Source organism: Gymnoscopelus braueri (assembly GCF_963280865.1).
Source record: "Gymnoscopelus braueri genome assembly, chromosome: 2".
NCBI lineage: Eukaryota > Metazoa > Chordata > Actinopteri > Myctophiformes > Myctophidae > Gymnoscopelus > Gymnoscopelus braueri.
The window spans coordinates 31,038,870-31,057,371 of NC_137604.1; the positions used below are offsets into that span (position 1 = coordinate 31,038,870).

The following is an 18,502-nucleotide window of genomic DNA, read 5'->3' on the forward strand; positions in this document are numbered from 1 at the left end:
AATTCACTTCATTTCTCACTGTGTGACAGTGCTGACTCAGGGTCCATCTGTCTAATATGGCTGACGAGCTACAGTAGCCTACAAAACGCAGTGCTTCTCCATTTACAGTACCATTACCACTTCAATGACAGGCTCCATGCTTCATGGCTCATCACACTTTCAGGAATACATAACCATATCTGAACCTCTGATTAAGCAGAAGGTTAAGGCTGTCGGTCCATTTCTGAGTTATGTTTTGCAAAGGGTTGCGTTCCACTGGAACATAAGTGCTAGAATATTCTGTATTTTCTGAAGACTCACCTCTTCAGACTCCACCTTAGCCTGTAGCACTTGCCGACCTTGAAGGCTTACGCAAAGGCTAAAATGTAATTTAGAAAGCATGTTATGTAGACAGTTGGCAGGTCATTTGTAGACCTGGCATCCTAGTGTGTTTAGTTTCAATGTACAGATTATAGACTTTTTGATATTACATGTTTATAGACTACTGATAGGTTCTTAGTTTATGATCCTAGATTACAATTTCTATACATGTGATGTATTACCTCATGTTTTGCCTGCTTACTGTAAATAGCTCTGGATTAAGTGTGTCTGCTTAATGCCTAAATTGTAAATTCAATTACTGTATGCTACACACCACAGTTGCAGTGGATGTAGCCTATGGTTTATTGGTGGAGCTCCCTTTTCCCCTGAGCAATGCTTTAAAACGGTCAAACAAAAAAAAATGCGCTGATGTTTGGATTAAGGAATTGGCCTGGTATTTATTTAGTGCTTCAAACTGCTGCGCTGGTGTTGAACTGTCTAGAATGAGAAGGCCCCCCCCTGATCCGTGCCACACCACCAGTGGTGGAAGAAGTACTCAATTCATTTTGCTTAAAGGTAGGGTAAGTGATTTGCTTTGGTTAAAATAAGTGTTTAATAGCTCTATATGCTGATAGTACTCATTGCTATAGAGTGTTTGTTCAGTAAAAGGAGTCTCCTTGACCTTGTCTCTCCACCTCTTTATAAAACAGAAAATGCATTTTCAATTTCATCCAATCAGGACAGAGAACTCAATCAGGATACATATTAAATAAGTGAAATTGGAAGTGATGACACTAAGAAATGAGCAGACAAAATTGGAACTGGAACACTATACAAATTAAGCTTAAAAATGGGTACTTTCTCCTGATTGGCTGAGATTTTGACACCTATACCAAAAAAAATATTTTCTGTTTATTAAAGAGCTGGAGAGGCAGGGAGACATCTGTTACTGAAAAAACACTCTATAGCAATGATTACTATCAGAATATAATATTTTAACCTTTTAACAAAATACTTTTTGTTTTAACCAAAAAATATCACTTACCTACCGTTAAGTAAAAGTATCAATATTGCAATGTAGAAAAACTCTGTTACAAGTAAAAGTCCGGTAATCAAAATTTACTTGAGTAAAAGAACGAAAGTGATGGCATCAAAATATATTAAGTAGTGTACCAAAAGTTAAAGTACCCATTATGCAAAATGTCCCGTTTCACAAGGTATCATGTATAAAATGTATTAAAATTGAGCTCGGAGATCGGCTATTTTCAAATAGCCAAAGTTTAAATAGGGCTGAAGTGGTTGGTGTATGTCTTGTAGCCTAATAATTCAAATATACAAAGTCATTGTAACTAAAGTTTTCAAATAATTGTAGTGGAGTAAATGTACAATATTTGCCTCTGACATTTAGTGGAGTAGAAGTAAAAGTATTACTCCAGTAAAGTAAAAAAATGTACCTAACTATAATACTTGAATGAATGTACTTACTTTCCACCACTGTGCCACACCACCACACCCACGACCCCCCCCCCCCTCCCCCCCTTTGGTGAGTGTACCGACCGTTATACTCTGCCCTACGGCGGTGTCGCGCTCGCCGAAAACAGCCGATCTACAAGCACGCAGCGCGTTGCGTCCGAAAACAGCCGCGACACGCCGCGTGCTTGCAGATCGGCTGTTTTCGGGGGGCGCGACACCGCCGTACGGCGGAGTATAAATGGAGCGACAGCAGCTCTGCAGTAAAAAACCTCACCGGCGCCCCGTCAGACTCAGAGCTACACCTACACTGCAGTCACTGTCTGTCTACTGCTGGACCATAACGGACCGCCGGGACAATGATGTGAGTATATTATGATGAAGATGACATTGAAGACTGATGATTACTGTGATGGTGGAAGTTGTTGTGCCGTGGTTTATTGTTGATTTGCTTCTTAATGTTATTATTATTACAAGGTGAGACATTGATTACTTGTTTTTTTTTCTCACCACCATGCGATGCTGCCCTGTTCTGTTCTGCATAATGATTTTTAATTTTTAATTTAATTTTAATTTCTAATTTTATTTTTTTCTGCATGATGATGATAGACATGCAGCCCATTGCTGCTGACTTTTCGCCCTTGACAGGTGCGCCTGTATGCGGGAGATCTGTCTGTCTCACCCTTCGATGTGGTATTATAGCTATGAATATCAAATGTAATATACATTCATCCACAAGCTACAGGGCACAGTATATCAGAACAAGCTATACACTTGTCAAGTTAATATTTGCTGACAGATGGTAATAATGCATTGTCATCTTTAGAGAATCTTTTGTTCATTCACTGCATGATTGGCTGGGCCATCATCATAGGCTATTTATAGGCTGTTTTTTATAATGAGCATTTAGGTTGACTTAAGTCATGATATGCGTAGGCTACTGGTTTAATAAAGTATGGGTAATATTAACTGTCTTCACAATGACCTCAAAATGCCTTTGCTTTTGAAAAGGTAGAGCTTGATGATGATGATGATGATGCAGCAGAAATCCTCCTCCCTCCTCTCTCTAAACAGATAATGTGTCCCACTTTATCTCTGCAGTACTGGAAACATTACATGCGCCACAGATGCATGCCAGGCATGCACGTTTTTGTGCATTCATTGAAAGGATTGGGAAAATAAAAGATTTGCGTGTGTTTGTTGCTACATTCCATATAAAAATAATATAATAATAATAATTTTCATTCTTGATTAGATTTTTAACTAGACCCCATCATTTTTTGTTGATTTGTTATCATTCGTTGTTTTATTTTGAACCTTGCTATATTGTTTATAGTTTGTTCTTGTATATTTTATTCTACAGCTATTAATGCAACAACATGAAGTTCTCTAACCATGTGGGTGTACTTGTTTTTGCATGTATATTTCAGGGTGATCTTCTCAGCACTGGTGGCATTAGCTCTGGTGGTTTCCACTGAAGGGAGCGTAGGGTAAGTTCATCTTTTCCTATAGAGAGACGTTTAGCATTTCAAGAGAAAATGAGAGAAGTCATTTAAACTTTCTCTTATAGCCCAAGTTCCAACAGCACTTTTTGCAGCGAGTCAAAGGAATGTCTGGAGTATGAACTTGTCTGCAAAACAGAAGAATATGAGGTGAGTGAAACACTTTGATTGTTCCACACGTACGTTATCTGATAGACTATAATAACACAAACAAGCTGATTGTGTGATGGCCACTTCCTTTCTTCAGCATTATGGATCAGCAATTGTGTGTGCGTGCATGCGTGCGTGTGCGTATGTCTTTCTCCTCAGGTACGACACTACAGTCCCACCCGTTGGGTGTCAACAGATGCTGAAGCCTACTTTATGGGAGTAGGTGCAGCCATGGCCTTCAGGAGACTGTTCCAGTACATCACTGGAGCCAATAATGCTGGTAAGGTGGGGTGTGGGGATCTAGTCTGTTAATTATCAATGCTTTAGTGGGGGGCCTAATAATAAAATTACCATGTTGAAAATTGTGATCAGTGACTGGTGGCTTACAGGGGTTACAAATTGTTATTCCTGGTTGAGTTTGTATTTCATGAAGGTCGGTTGACAAAAAATGTTACATTAAAACATGAATAAAGTGTGTACTGTTTTTTAAGTTTATCATCTTGTCAGCAAAGTACTGGAAAATGGTCTTGTGTGACTTGGAACCATTTCTCTGTCTCTTCCTATCTGTACGCAACTGCGCATGCACATGGTTGTGTATTCCCATCTAATGTACATAATTGGCAGGTGTCCAGATGGAGATGACTGCTCCAGTGCTTGTAAAGATTCCCGAGGAGACCAAGCTGTGGGAACCAGCTATCTACACGCTCAGTTTCCCACTGCCGTCAGCCTATCAAGACCAACCTCCCTCACCCACCAATGACAAGGTGGGCCTGAGCTGTCATCAGCTCCTTCACAGGACAATACAATGTCAGAGCATCATATTCCACTGTAAAACCCTCAGCATTAATTTAACTCTGACAGTGTACAAAGGAAACCAAATGGACACTCAGGGTCCATTTGGTTACATTTATACACTGTCAGAGTTACAAATGTATAAATGCACACTGATGATTTTACTGTGTATTTGCTCGGAAGTGGAGGTGGAGAAAATAAGATGGGAAGTGAAAGGGTCAGTGTGAGCAATGGGAGAGACTCTCTATATGTCTATAGATGGTTTAAATATCTAGTATTGCTATATGAGATGTATGCTGTTTTAATCTGTGAGGAACAGGTAGGCTCAAAGCAAATTGAAAACAACTGGATCTAGTGAAAAGAGATTTAAAACAAATCTAAAGATTTTCTTTTCTAGGCTCGCTATCTAACTAGCTGGTAGTTAGTGTTGTTTCCCATAGCAACGGTTAAAAAACTGAATGTGCACAAAAGTGGAAAATTCAAGGCAGCTCTGTTATTATTTATGTCATGAAGCCATGAAAGTGTGGATGAGATGTACAAACACATTTCCATATAATTAGCTACTTCTGTCACAGTAGTTTAATGCCTCCCTGGTATCATTTAGGAATGACTGGTAGTACAGTAACGTGATATTTGCATGCCAAGGTCAACAGAGCATTAATAGATACAGTACACTGTGAGGCTGGCTCCTTTCACTCCGAAGATCTATAATGTCATATAGCTATCAGTGCTACTGAGACCTCTCTCATTCCCATAGCCATGCACAGATCTATATCTATAAGTGATAGTTAATCTACTATCATCTCTCATCTTATTCATAAGGAGATTCAGAATACGAAATACAGAATAATAATATATGAAGGCTATGATCAAGCTTTCTCTCAACGAACAGCCAAAGGTCAAGGTCACAATCGAGAGACATAAAGAGATGCTAGTGCAGGCATTTGTTTAATTTGAAAGTGTAACTATTTGACCTAAGTCGGAATCCTATATGCCGATTTAACAAATTATTATTCTGTATGTTCTGCATTCAAGAGTAGACTGAGTAAGAGTATCATTTTGAGTAATTGTATTTAGGCATCTACAGGGTATACTATACATTGTAGAGTATAGGATTTGTCTGTGTGTGAGTGTAAATGCTGCCCTTGTTTCTCCCCAATAGCTGTACTTCACAGAGATGCCAGCCATGGATGTTTACGTGAGAAGCTACGGAGGCTGGATGCTGTCAATCACCTCCAGGCTGCACACACACCTGCTGACAAAGGAATTAAACAGAGTGGGGGCTTCCTACAACCATACGTTCCACTACGGCGTTGGCTATGACAGGTACTGCACACGTACATGAATGTCCTCTGCATATACATAATAGATAATTAACCCATTCAGACCTGGAACGCATCTGTGTCATTTTAGATTTTAACCACTTTAACCGTTATTTCATGCTTTGGCTATTCAAAAATAGCAGATATACAAGCTCACAGCGTGTGAACTTGTAGTTTAGCTTTTTTTTTTTAATCATGAAAATGTGTGCAAGTTTTTGAATATATACTTTTTTTTTTAAGCGAACATTTTTTAACTTAAATCTTTTGCTTCTGGGGGTCCCTGGAACAAAATATTTTGAGATGGGATCGGCGGTCAAATACATATAATTTTGGGTGGTCCTTGACATGAAAAGGTTTGAGCACCACTGATATTTAGCAACATACGTTTTTCAGAAACCTGTTAGGATTTAGAACATTTTGTCTATTTTGTGCGTGTGCGTGTGCGTGTGCGTGCGTGTGCGTGTGCGTGTGCGTGTGCGTGTGCGTGTGTGTGTGCGTGTGCGTGTGCGTGTGTGTGTGCGTGTGTGCATTTGTGTGTGTGTGTGTGTGTGTGTAGTCCCCTGAAGCTGGTGAACAGGCACAACGAGGTGTGGTACGTTGCCGAGGGGGAGCCTTGTTGTACGGATCCACAGGAGCCCACCCCCGCTCACACAACCACACCCACACCCACACTGAGTGATTCTCCAACAGACGCATCGCCCGACTCTCCGCCCCACACCCTGTCTGACTCGCCCTTGTCCTCAGTCGCGCCGTCCAACGTGTCTTCGGTCGCACCCACCAACCTCTCTTCAGTCACGCCATCCAACGTGTCCTCAACCATGCCATCCAACCTGTCCTCAGTCACGCCATCCAACCTGTCCTCAGCCATGCCATCCAACTTGTCCTCAGTCATGCCCTCCAACCTATCTTCCATGACGCCATCCAACCTGTCCTCAGTCACGCCATCCAACCTGTCCTCAGCCACGCCGTCCAACGTTTCCTCAGACACACCGTCCGTCTCTTCCTCTTCCCAGTCTCCTTCAAATGCACCCTCCTCTCTCTCACCTTCCCACGCCCCACCCAGCACCGCATCCCACCTGCCAGCCGAAGCCTCATTCGGCGATTCCCCAGTGTTTGCCGCCCAGGTCTCGGGGGACCCCACATCCAATTACACCAATGATGTCTCCGCGAGCCCCTCTCTGGAGCCCCAAGCTGCTGATGTTGACCTCTGGAACAACACAGTGCACAGCTCTCCAGAAACACAGGCTGACAGTCAGTAGAAACCCATCACCTTTATTTTAGCCATTCATTTGCAGGTTATTGAAAATGAGTCTAGGATCGTTAGAGAGAGAGAGAGAGAGAGAGAGAGAGAGAGAGAGAGAGAGAGAGAGAGAGAGAGAGAGAGAGAGAGAGAGAGAGAGAGAGAGAGAGAGAGAGAGAGAGAGAGAGAGAGAGAGAGAGAGAGAGAGAGAGAGATCACAGGAGAGATCTGTGACAGAAGGATAAATGAAGGAGCATGTGTGTGTTTGTGAGTTAAAGAGTGAGGAAGGTGAACATGGCTTGAACTTCCCATTGTCTTCCTTGTATGGATGTCCTGGTATCCCAGTTTGGCCATGTCTCTCTGTATTCATGTGTATTACACCACCTCCCCCTAGTGGCACTTTGTATGCAACTATACGTACATGCTTTTATCTCTGCTATCTATCTACCTGCAGCTCATGTGTAACCCCTGTACTCTCATGTCAGCCACAGAATGAAATGGGACTGCTATCCAGTTTGCCATTCCAAGGGTATCATAATATACTTAAATCATACGCTTATGTAAGAATAATGTGTTAGTTAGAGATTAGTCTCTTCCTCAGACAGTCTGAAACAAAGTGAACAGATTCTTGGCCATTCCTCTGAATTGAAATTACAATAAGGAATAATATATCATTTACTCATTTATAATTTTATTGGCAGTTCTTCTGCATGCTTTCAATTAAAATGAAAACCCTGTCTGCCCCCTCCCCCAAAGTCTGTCTGTCTGTCTTTACTGTCCGACTAACTACGTACCAGTTCTGAATTCACAACCTCCAACTGAAACTTAACCTTCCAGAGATTGGGATTGGTCACTTTAAATCTATGACAGGTGGGCTAACACCACTCTGTGTTTCACTTTGTCTCAGGCATTATGAGAGTTAAGCCTAATTTATTCTCCGTAGTCTGACGGTGTTGCTTGCTGAAAATAACATATTTTCAAGCTAACAATGCTTTGCGATGCGTTGAGAATCAGTTCTTGTGAGCAAGTGACATCATTGTGCAATGGAGCACAAATTCAGCTGAAGAGTTTAGGCATATTCATGTTCATTTATTCATCCATTTAGCTTTAGTGACTGAAAGAGACTCTCCATAATAGAAACTTAAATGTTGATACTGGGACCCCTACAAACTAAACAAGCATTCCACCAGAAGTATAGGAGTTTTAATGGAAGTCTGTACATAATGTATTAGCAGAATGTAAAGTTGACATTAACCACAGTGTTATAACAACGGATTACCATCTTCTGATTAGAGTAGACAATTATTTCCCCCCTTTTTTCTCCAAATTTAGTCGTTATGCCACTTCCGGAATTCCCCACACGTTTCTGTGTAGTCTTGTCACTGCTGACCCCTACTACCTCATCTGTCAGTGAGGAGCCCCCACCAGGAGGACATAGCTCATATGAAGGAACAAACTACTCCTCCCCGTTCAACACCCTCTGCTGACAGGTGCCACCCCAGCCCATAGGAGTCGCTGGTGCAGCGACAAAGACCGCCTGGCTTCCCTCCAGCAAACACAGCCAGTTGTGTTCATAATATGGATGCTCGGCCACGGAGGATTCAAACCCCTGGTCTCCATGATGGTGGACAAGAACTTTACTCCTGCACCACTCGAGGGACACACTAATATCCACTCTAGGTAAATGGCGTTAGATACAGTATTAAGTTAATCTTAATGCTGCTTCCATCAATAGTTGTCCTGAAGAATTTAAATAATGATTTATTTTATTTTATGTTTGATTTGCATAATCATCATCAGTTAATTATATGTCATTTATTGTGAAATGGAGATATCAGAACTGTTCACCTGGGATCACTGGAGCAGCCCTCACCTCAAGCAGATTGTAATAGGAACCTATACTTTATAAAAACACATTTTGGTTTATTTGTCCCTTTCTCAAATCTCTTGTTTCCTGGACACAATTTTATTGAAATTGTTGTTGCATTTAAGTGCCTGTGATAACGTACATCATTGTCTTATAAATAATATATATCATGCAACATGTCAAACTCTCTGATGAATTACTAAGTATAGGCTATGTTATTAATTGTGATCAATGGTGTAGCTTATAGTCCTTAAATAGCTTCAGTATCAGTCCACCAACACATACACACACACACACATAGACATCCACATCCATAAAACTAAAATTAATTTGTTATTTGTATTCTGTTACCCTCTTTTTATCCTCGTGGTACATTCCATGTTTATGTCCAAATTCTACTCTGTTCACAGTATTATCCTGAGAACCTTTAATCTAAATCTGAAAGTGCAAAAAAATACCTGTATCAATTTTTACAGTGTTAATTGACATATATATTTGTTCATTATTATAGTTTGGTTTCTCTGGCTAAACAGACATTATGGAACCATAAATCAACACTAAATGTATAATGTAGTGCTCTGATCCAGTATTTAATATACTGTACATATAGTATACATTTATACCAAGAAAGACAATCTAAAATGGATCTCAATAAGCATGGCTCCTAGCCATTGAGTGGAGGAGGCTGCAAGCATCTTGCTACCCTTCCACAGTGCTTCTCAGTCCAATTTACATACAGTATACATGGTAGGGTTGCCCCAAAGATCCCACCTTGACCTTTCTAACCAAAACCATGACAAACCAATGTTACAACAGTTATATTGTCTAACAACAGAGATTATCTATATGCGTCTCTGAGCTACATGTTCTGAGGAAAGTGCAATAAAATACCATCTGAAAACTGCTGTTGAGATCATTGTCTATCAGTGGCTTTGTGCTAAATAAAACAAGAATGAAGAATATTCCACAGTTTAACTCATCATTTTCTGTACAGTCAGTGCATATTATTTTCAGGAATCAAATATTTTCCAGATATTCAGGTTAAATAGTTGTTGAAGAGAACACCATACAGCTGGTCTGAACAGACTTTGAACACCCTTGATCTCACACCATCAGGCACCACAGCCTTCCTGGAGCAGTTTCCACAGCTCTCCCTCCACCTGATCCATACTGATAAGACTCTGGAACAGGGGGTGGTGGGGTGTCATTAGCTGTTTCAGTAGTGTTAAGGGGGGGCCTTGTGGCTAAGCATGGGTGGTGGAGACGGGGGAGGGCAGAGAAAATTGGTTCAACTCATAGTAGGCTGTCCAGGTCTACAGGCACTTGTGGACTTTTAGCCTCATTTTAGTCGATGATCTCCCTCATGCTGCTCCCCGCACACCTGTCCTGTGTTGTTGTCCTGACAACATTACTGTTATCACGGCATGACACCAGTGCACTTACAATAGGGCCCACAGGAACTGCCAGTCAGTACTGGGCCTCAGTGCCTGAACAACAGGTTCTTATGCTGACAGAGATTGCTGTTACTGTACTGTAGCTTACACAGTTTGTCAATATGTATTTTATAGTACTATTAGTATAGTATAATATAATACATAACTTCATTCAACATCTAAGCTTTCTGCTAGGTTTATACATCTTATTCATCCTATGTACCACAGTTGGTCATTATTCAGCTCTATTCAAAGAAAAGTCAGATGAGCCTTCAGTTGAGCATTTATTTAACATTAGAAAATATATCTGTATGTCATGATACACAGCAAGAAATGTGTATATGCGTAAAATATCATTAATTAACTTTATGTACAGTAGCCTACTATATTATACCAGTGAGTGAAAAAACACACCAATAGCTAATGTTAAAACAATCTATTTCTACTGAAACAATACACAATACATGGAAATCCATTGCAGGTTTTAAGGAAACTTTTCACTTGAGTCAGGTTGTCATTATCTCTACAAATGATTGTTTGTGGTCTTAGCAGTAACAGTTGCATGTGATACATTGTCATGTTCTAGCTTAATAGCAGATTCAGAGCTACTTCTGGTTTGAAACCAGCCCTGAACATTTCATGTTTCTGCATAAAACATTAATATTGCTGTTCAGCTTATTGTCACTGTGTTGCCAGACAAACCTGAGTGTAACCCGATGTAGATATGCTGTATATATAGCCTATATTGCATACCATATAACTTTTAAAAACATAGTTATATGGCTCCAAATATCATGTTGTATTGAAACATAAAATTAACAGATAAAATACTGTACAAATATTTGAAGTGTATCATGTGTAGTCCCAAAGATGGAGGAAGGCAACTAGGAGCATGACACATAAAAAAAAGAAACCTGAATAAATCAGGGCAGTTACCCCATTTGGCACGAGTAATTACAACACGTATTGTGTTTTACGGTTTGTTAGTGTGATTGTGGATATTAATTGATCCACCAACATGAATGTTGCCACTGAATACAGGAGCAATTGAAACACTTCCATCCCGGGCAATGGTCTGATGGTGAGAAAGAGCAGATGAGAGGATGGCTTCTTTTACTTGAGCTTCTGCTCCTTCTGTTCTGGGGATGAAAGACATAGACAGAGTAAGCATTGGTTTTCTATCTTGGTTAAAACCAGTGGTGTAAAGTAACTAAGTAAAATTACTCAAGTATTGTACTTAAGTACAATTTTGAGGTATTTTTTACTTTACTGGAGTATTTTCTGTACTTTTACTTGTAACAGAGTATTTCTATATTGCAGTATTGATACTTTTACTTTGTACTTTTCCCACCACTGGTTAAAACTGAAGTAACACCTTTTAATTTCTATGCTATTGTATTTTGTTACATATTTGCCACTTTGACTATATGTTATTACCGTCTTTTTTGGCCGCTGTGGGATATTTATCCAACAACTTGTTTGCTGCATCGTGTTGACGGATCAGTTGCAGGGTCTCCACTGCAACAGCCACAGCCCCTTCTTCAGTGTAGGCCTGCACCATCAAGTCCACAGTTTCCTCCCGACTTCTATTCTCAAGACGGTACCTGCAGTGGTGGAAAAAGTACTACATTATTTTACTTAGGTAAAAGTATCAATACTGCAATGTAGAAACGCTCTGTTACAAGTAAATGTCCGGTATTCAAAATTTACTTGAGTATTAAGTATTGGCATCAAAATATACTTAAAGTACCAAAAGTAGAATGTCCCGTTTCACATGGTATCATATGTATAAAATGTATCAAAATCTTTTGAAAATAGCAGATCTACAAGCTCACAAACACGATGCGTTGTGAGCTTGTGGATCCGCTATTTTCAAGTGGGTAATTCATGTTTTGTAGTAACTAGTGACTAAAGTTTTCAAATAATTGTAGTGGAGTAAAAGTCCAAAATTTGCCTCTGAGGATGTAGTGGAGTAGAAGTAAAAGTATTGAAAATTGGAAATACTCAACTAAATTAAAAGTACTTCAAAATTGTACTTAAGTACGGTACTTGAGTACATTTTATTAGTTACTTTACACCACCGTACTTAGGAATGCGTTTAACACCGTCCACAGTTTTCAGAGAGAGCTGCCGCTGGAAACGTATTGTAAAATCTTCCTTTTCCAACTCCTCAAGGGCATACAGGATGTCTGTCCTAGTATCCATGGTAGATTGTCAATGTCTTCTTCGATGAGCTAAATGCAAGGAAAAGATGAGAATATGAGTGTCCACTGTCCACTCAAAAAGACAAACCATAGGCTACATTCTGCTGCACATACAAAGTATTGCACATAATAAGTTAACCTGATGTCTGTGTGTTGGCACATGTAATGTGTACTAGTGTGTTGTAAAGAAAAATCTATGGAGAGCTGTAATGTTATTTTTATTGTTACATTTTTATTCTCCCATAAAAATATTGATTTAAAAAGTATTGCTCATAGGTCTAACATAGGGGAGAACGTGGTAAGATGACCTAGGTCCTAGTGGGTAAGTTGACCCACCCCCTTTATCTAGAAAACTGTGTTGTCATGTGACCTTGAATCTAGTAAACATCCATCATTTACACCTGGCTGTAAAATTGGGAAGCACATGGGGAAAGTAGAAAAACATTCTTTTACACAAAAAACTGTTTTTTCCCCTACATGTCAGGTAGAATGACAGGTCTCTTATATCAAAGTGTCAACATTTCTAAAAATGTATATCATACATGACGGTGATTTGCCAGTGTGTAACCATGTTATTAATTATTAAGTGAATGCATTATTTGTTCAAGTTTAAACTTGAAAATGTTAAATATCATGTGGGTCAACTTACCCCTTGACTTGCATCAACTTACCCCAACCTGGGGCAATTTGAGCCACATGACCACTTGTTTTGGTAAGTCATATCTATGTCTTGCTTCAAGGACAACTTAGTGAAAAGTGGCTCATATTACCCCGTTCACCCCTAATTGATATTTTATTGGTGTTTATTTATTATATATTTTTATTTATTTCTAACATATCAAAAATATAAATGAGAAAAAGACAAATGAAAAAAAGGAGACATTTTGATATCATCCTTAAATTATATTCCATGTTCGAAAAAGGAGTAGGAAGACGTTTTGTAACTTATCAGGTGCTACCCTTTCTTTATGTATCTCAGATATCTCAAACCTTCAGAAAAAATATTTTGGCTTTCCGCCCCAGTGATTACACACTCACATTTAAAAAACAAAAACTAATAAACAAAACAAATAAACAATCAAGCATACAAGACACCGATATGAATACAAGAAGAGTGGGCATGCACGGCACCTCCATGTAAAATTGGCTATTTTGTTCAAAATGTAAACATTTTAAAGAGCTGCAGTCAGCAGACAGTCAGTCAGTCAGAGTAGCCTACTAGTGAAAACCACAGCTTTTGCTTAACTATTCAAAAATAGAATACACCAGCATTCATTGGAATCACCCGGTGTGTAACTTAGCTAGCTAAGGCGCTGACTCAAGGCTGGTGAACAGTTTCCAAGTTAAAAAAATATATATAAATGTATATATATATATATATATATATATATATATATATATATATATATATATATATATATATATATATATATATATATATATATATATATATATACCTATATATATATATATATATATATATATATATATATATACCTATATATATATATATATATATATATATATATATATATATATATATATATATATATATATATATATATATATATATATATATATATATATATATATAATATGTACACAGGGATGAGCTGTAGGGGGTGCTATGGGGGTCGGCGACCCCTTAGTTCTGGCGCTACTATGGGGGCTGGGAGGCTGGGAGCTCCACATGCACGCGCGAGCACGCACCGTCAGCTGCGGTCTTTAACACCTTAAAGTTTAAACAATAGCCTCTCAAGGTTCGCGCCGTCAGCGGCGAGCCGTTCTCAATAGCGTCTACCTGGCTGCTTTGCATAACATTAGGCTACTCAAGAAAAGCCATGGACTTGAATTTAATGTGTACATTCCTCTCACAATGAGAGACAACAGTCTCTGCACAGCACTGCAGAAGGTGATATATATATATATATATATATATATATATATATATATATATATATATATATATATATATACATAAATAAGTGCCTTCCACATTTGTAATTTCAAAATACATTTTGGAATCAGTTCAATATGATATTTTTTGTCGAGCAGCACTTAACACACACAAAAAAAAATTACATTAGCCCTACCGTGGTCGTGGATCAGACACACACTGGTTCCTGAAATCGAAAGTAACTTTTTTTCCAGCTCAGTATTTCCTTCTAATCGGTCAGAGCCGTAGATGGTGACGTGACGTAACGGCCGTTACTACCACCGGTGGTAGTATGAAATGCATTGTGAGCTTGTGGATCTGCTATTTTCAATAGATTTTTATTCTGTATAAAAATATGTTATACATTTGAAAACTTGGGAAATGGGACATTCTTTCTGCACAATGAGTACCTTCTACTTTTGCTACTTTAAGTACATTTTGATACCAATACTTTTGTACTTTTAATACTCAAGTCAAATTTGAATTCCGGATGTTGAGTATTTCTACATTGCAGTATTGATACTTTTACTTGAGTAAAAAATATATAATACTTTTTCCACCACTGCAGTATGCTGTGAGTGTGTAGGCTCGAGCGAGGTAGATAAGACCCCTTAACAGACGACGTCACACACTGATGTGTGCTGAAACCAGCGCACCCCGAAACAACAGGTTGGGAATTGATTGCGTGAAACAATCACCTGTGCGTCCAGTCTCAATGTTAGTAAACAAATAATTGGTCTAAACTTCTTTGCTTAAAACGACAGTATGGTGAAACAGCGCCATCTGGCTCTCACACACTGTAGATCCAGTGAAGTCTAGCAGAGAGTGGAAACAAACCAGACGAACAGACGACTCACACACACATGGTGGTATGGATGGTAGGCTACTTTGTTGCGGTAAGTAAGTACAGTGGTGGAAAGTAACATTTACATTTACTTAAATACCATTTGGATGTACTTTTACTTTACTGGAGTATTTCCAATTTTCAATACTTTTACTTCTACTCCACTACGTCTTCAGAGGCAAATATTGTACTTTTACACCACTACAATTATTTGAAAACTTTAGTTATTTTGTAGATTTGGATTATTATTACAAACGATACATTAACCACTTCAACCCTTTATACATTTTGGCCATTTGAAAATAGCAGATCTACAGGCTCACAATGCCTTGCAAGAGTATATCTGTGTAGAAATAACAGCTGTGTTCCGTGAGCAACGATAACGGAGCAACGATAACACTTCCGGTGGACGATCTCTTCAGAATAAGAGTATCCTCTAGAGCAAAAAGGAGCCATTGAAAAACGGTTAATTTGCACATTAAAACTATAACTTAAGCATTTAAACGACATATTGTTTCTATACAACACATATTATGTTTCTGTGTACAAAAAGGGATTTAAAACATTAATAATTTATCTAAATGGATAAATGCTGTTCAAAGGAGTGCATAGCCTATACAAATTGGACACTGGACAGGAGACGGTGCTTAGTGCCGGCACTTCTGAGGTACGCACGCGTTCGGGGAGACCCCCTCTACACCGCCACACTCTCCGCTAAGCGGGAGAGGTGTATTTTGAAAAGTGGCGGGCCGTCCAGTGAGGTCAGGGGTCAGAAAAGGGCAGTTTACGGTGCATAGCCTATACAAATTGGACACTGGACCGGAGATGGTGCTTAGTGCCGGCACTTCTGAGGTACGCACGCGTTCGGGGAGACCCCCTCTACACCGCCACACTCTCCGCTAAGCGGGAGAGGTGTATTTTGAAAAGTGGCGGGCCGTCCAGTGAGGTCAGGGGTCAGAAAAGGGCCGTTTACGGTGCATAGCCTATACAAATTGGACACTGGACCGGAGACGGTGCTTAGTGCCGGCACTTCTGAGGTACGCACGCGTTCGGGGAGACCCCCTCTACACCGCCACACTCTCCGCTAAGCGGGAGAGGTGTATTTTGAAAAGTGGCGGGCCGTCCAGTGAGGTCAGGGGTCCGAAAAGGGCCGTTTACGGTGCATAGCCTATACAAATTGGACACTGGACCGGAGACGGTGCTTAGTGCCGGCACTTCTGAGGTACGCACGCGTTCGGGGAGACCCCCTCTACACCGCCACACTCTCCGCTAAGCGGGAGAGGTGTATTTTGAAAAGTGGCGGGCCGTCCAGTGAGGTCAGGGGTCCGAAAAGGGCCGTTTACGGTGCATAGCCTATACAAATTGGACACTGGACCGGAGACGGTGCTTAGTGCCGGCACTTCTGAGGTACGCACGCGTTCGGGGAGACCCCCTCTACACCGCCACACTCTCCGCTAAGCGGGAGAGGTGTATTTTGAAAAGTGGCGGGCCGTCCAGTGAGGTCAGGGGTCAGAAAAGGGCCGTTTACGGTGCATAGCCTATACAAATTGGACACTGGACCGGAGACGGTGCTTAGTGCCGGCACTTCTGAGGTACGCACGCGTTTGGGGAGACCCCCTCTACACCGCCACACTCTCCGCTAAGCGGGAGAGGTGTATTTTGAAAAGTGGCGGGCCGTCCAGTGAGGTCAGGGGTCAGAAAAGGGCCGTTTACGGTGCATAGCCTATACAAATTGGACACTGGACCGGAGACGGTGCTTAGTGCCGGCACTTCTGAGGTACGCACGCGTTCGGGGAGACCCCCTCTACACCGCCACACTCTCCGCTAAGCGGGAGAGGTGTATTTTGAAAAGTGGCGGGCCGTCCAGTGAGGTCAGGGGTCCGAAAAGGGCCGTTTACGGTGCATAGCCTATACAAATTGGACACTGGACCGGAGACGGTGCTTAGTGCCGGCACTTCTGAGGTACGCACGCGTTCGGGGAGACCCCCTCTACACCGCCACACTCTCCGCTAAGCGGGAGAGGTGTATTTTGAAAAGTGGCGGGCCGTCCAGTGAGGTCAGGGGTCCGAAAAGGGCCGTTTACGGTGCATAGCCTATACAAATTGGACACTGGACCGGAGACGGTGCTTAGTGCCGGCACTTCTGAGGTACGCACGCGTTCGGGGAGACCCCCTCTACACCGCCACACTCTCCGCTAAGCGGGAGAGGTGTATTTTGAAAAGTGGCGGGCCGTCCAGTGAGGTCAGGGGTCAGAAAAGGGCCGTTTACGGTGCATAGCCTATACAAATTGGACACTGGACCGGAGACGGTGCTTAGTGCCGGCACTTCTGAGGTACGCACGCGTTTGGGGAGACCCCCTCTACACCGCCACACTCTCCGCTAAGCGGGAGAGGTGTATTTTGAAAAGTGGCGGGCCGTCCAGTGAGGTCAGGGGTCAGAAAAGGGCCGTTTACGGTGCATAGCCTATACAAATTGGACACTGGACCGGAGACGGTGCTTAGTGCCGGCACTTCTGAGGTACGCACGCGTTCGGGGAGACCCCCTCTACACCGCCACACTCTCCGCTAAGCGGGAGAGGTGTATTTTGAAAAGTGGTGGGCCGTCCAGTGAGGTCAGGGGTCCGAAAAGGGCCGTTTACGGTGCATAGCCTATACAAATTGGACACTGGACCGGAGACGGTGCTTAGTGCCGGCACTTCTGAGGTACGCACGCGTTCGGGGAGACCCCCTCTACACCGCCACACTCTCCGCTAAGCGGGAGAGGTGTATTTTGAAAAGTGGCGGGCCGTCCAGTGAGGTCAGGGGTCAGAAAAGGGCCGTTTACGGTGCATAGCCTATACAAATTGGACACTGGACCGGAGACGGTGCTTAGTGCCGGCACTTCTGAGGTACGCACGCGTTCGGGGAGACCCCCTCTACACCGCCACACTCTCCGCTAAGCGGGAGAGGTGTATTCTGAAAAGTGGCGGGCCGTCCAGTGAGGTCAGGGTTCAGAAAAGGGCCGTTTACGGTGCATAGCCTATACAAATTGGACACTGGACCGGAGACGGTGCTTAGTGCCGGCACTTCTGAGGTACGCACGCGTTCGGGGAGACCCCCTCTACACCGCCACACTCTCCGCTAAGCGGGAGAGGTGTATTTTGAAAAGTGGCGGGCCGTCCAGTGAGGTCAGGGGTCAGAAAAGGGCCGTTTACGGTGCATAGCCTATACAAATTGGACACTGGACAGGAGACGGTGCTTAGTGCCAGCACTTCTGAGGTATGCACGCGTTCGGGGAGACCCCCTCTACACCGCCACACTCTCCGCTAAGCGGGAGAGGTGTAGAAAAAAATGTGGCGGACTGTCCAGTGAGGTCAGAGACCCGAAAAGTGCCGTTACAGACAAGGCTTTGAAAGTTTAAAAAAAGACCTTTTAATTACTCTTTACTAATAAAACAGTGTACA

At 41.7% G+C, this 18,502-nt stretch overlaps 1 protein-coding gene and 1 long non-coding RNA gene across 2 annotated transcripts; one reads left to right on the top strand and one right to left on the bottom strand.

Moving 5' to 3' along the window:
- Positions 1-2,041: 2,041 nt before the first annotated feature.
- LOC308095056 (uncharacterized protein) lies at positions 2,042-9,817 on the top strand (the record flags this gene model as incomplete). The annotated part of the gene is made up of 9 exons (XM_080441972.1): positions 2,042-2,134; positions 3,201-3,260; positions 3,341-3,422; positions 3,582-3,702; positions 4,047-4,186; positions 5,377-5,540; positions 6,093-6,787; positions 8,267-8,456; positions 9,760-9,817. The coding sequence occupies exons 1-9, from the start codon at positions 2,130-2,132 to the stop codon at positions 9,815-9,817; spliced, it is 1,515 nt and encodes a 504-aa protein (XP_080298098.1). The 5' UTR covers positions 2,042-2,129.
- Positions 9,818-10,308: 491 nt separating this feature from the next.
- LOC308097096 lies at positions 10,309-14,408 on the bottom strand. Its single transcript, XR_013934181.1, has 4 exons — positions 14,374-14,408; positions 12,163-12,310; positions 11,514-11,680; positions 10,309-11,210 (listed from the first exon to the last, which is right to left on the bottom strand). It is a non-coding gene; the product is annotated as an uncharacterized lncRNA (long non-coding RNA).
- Between the last annotated feature and the right edge of the window lie 4,094 nt (positions 14,409-18,502).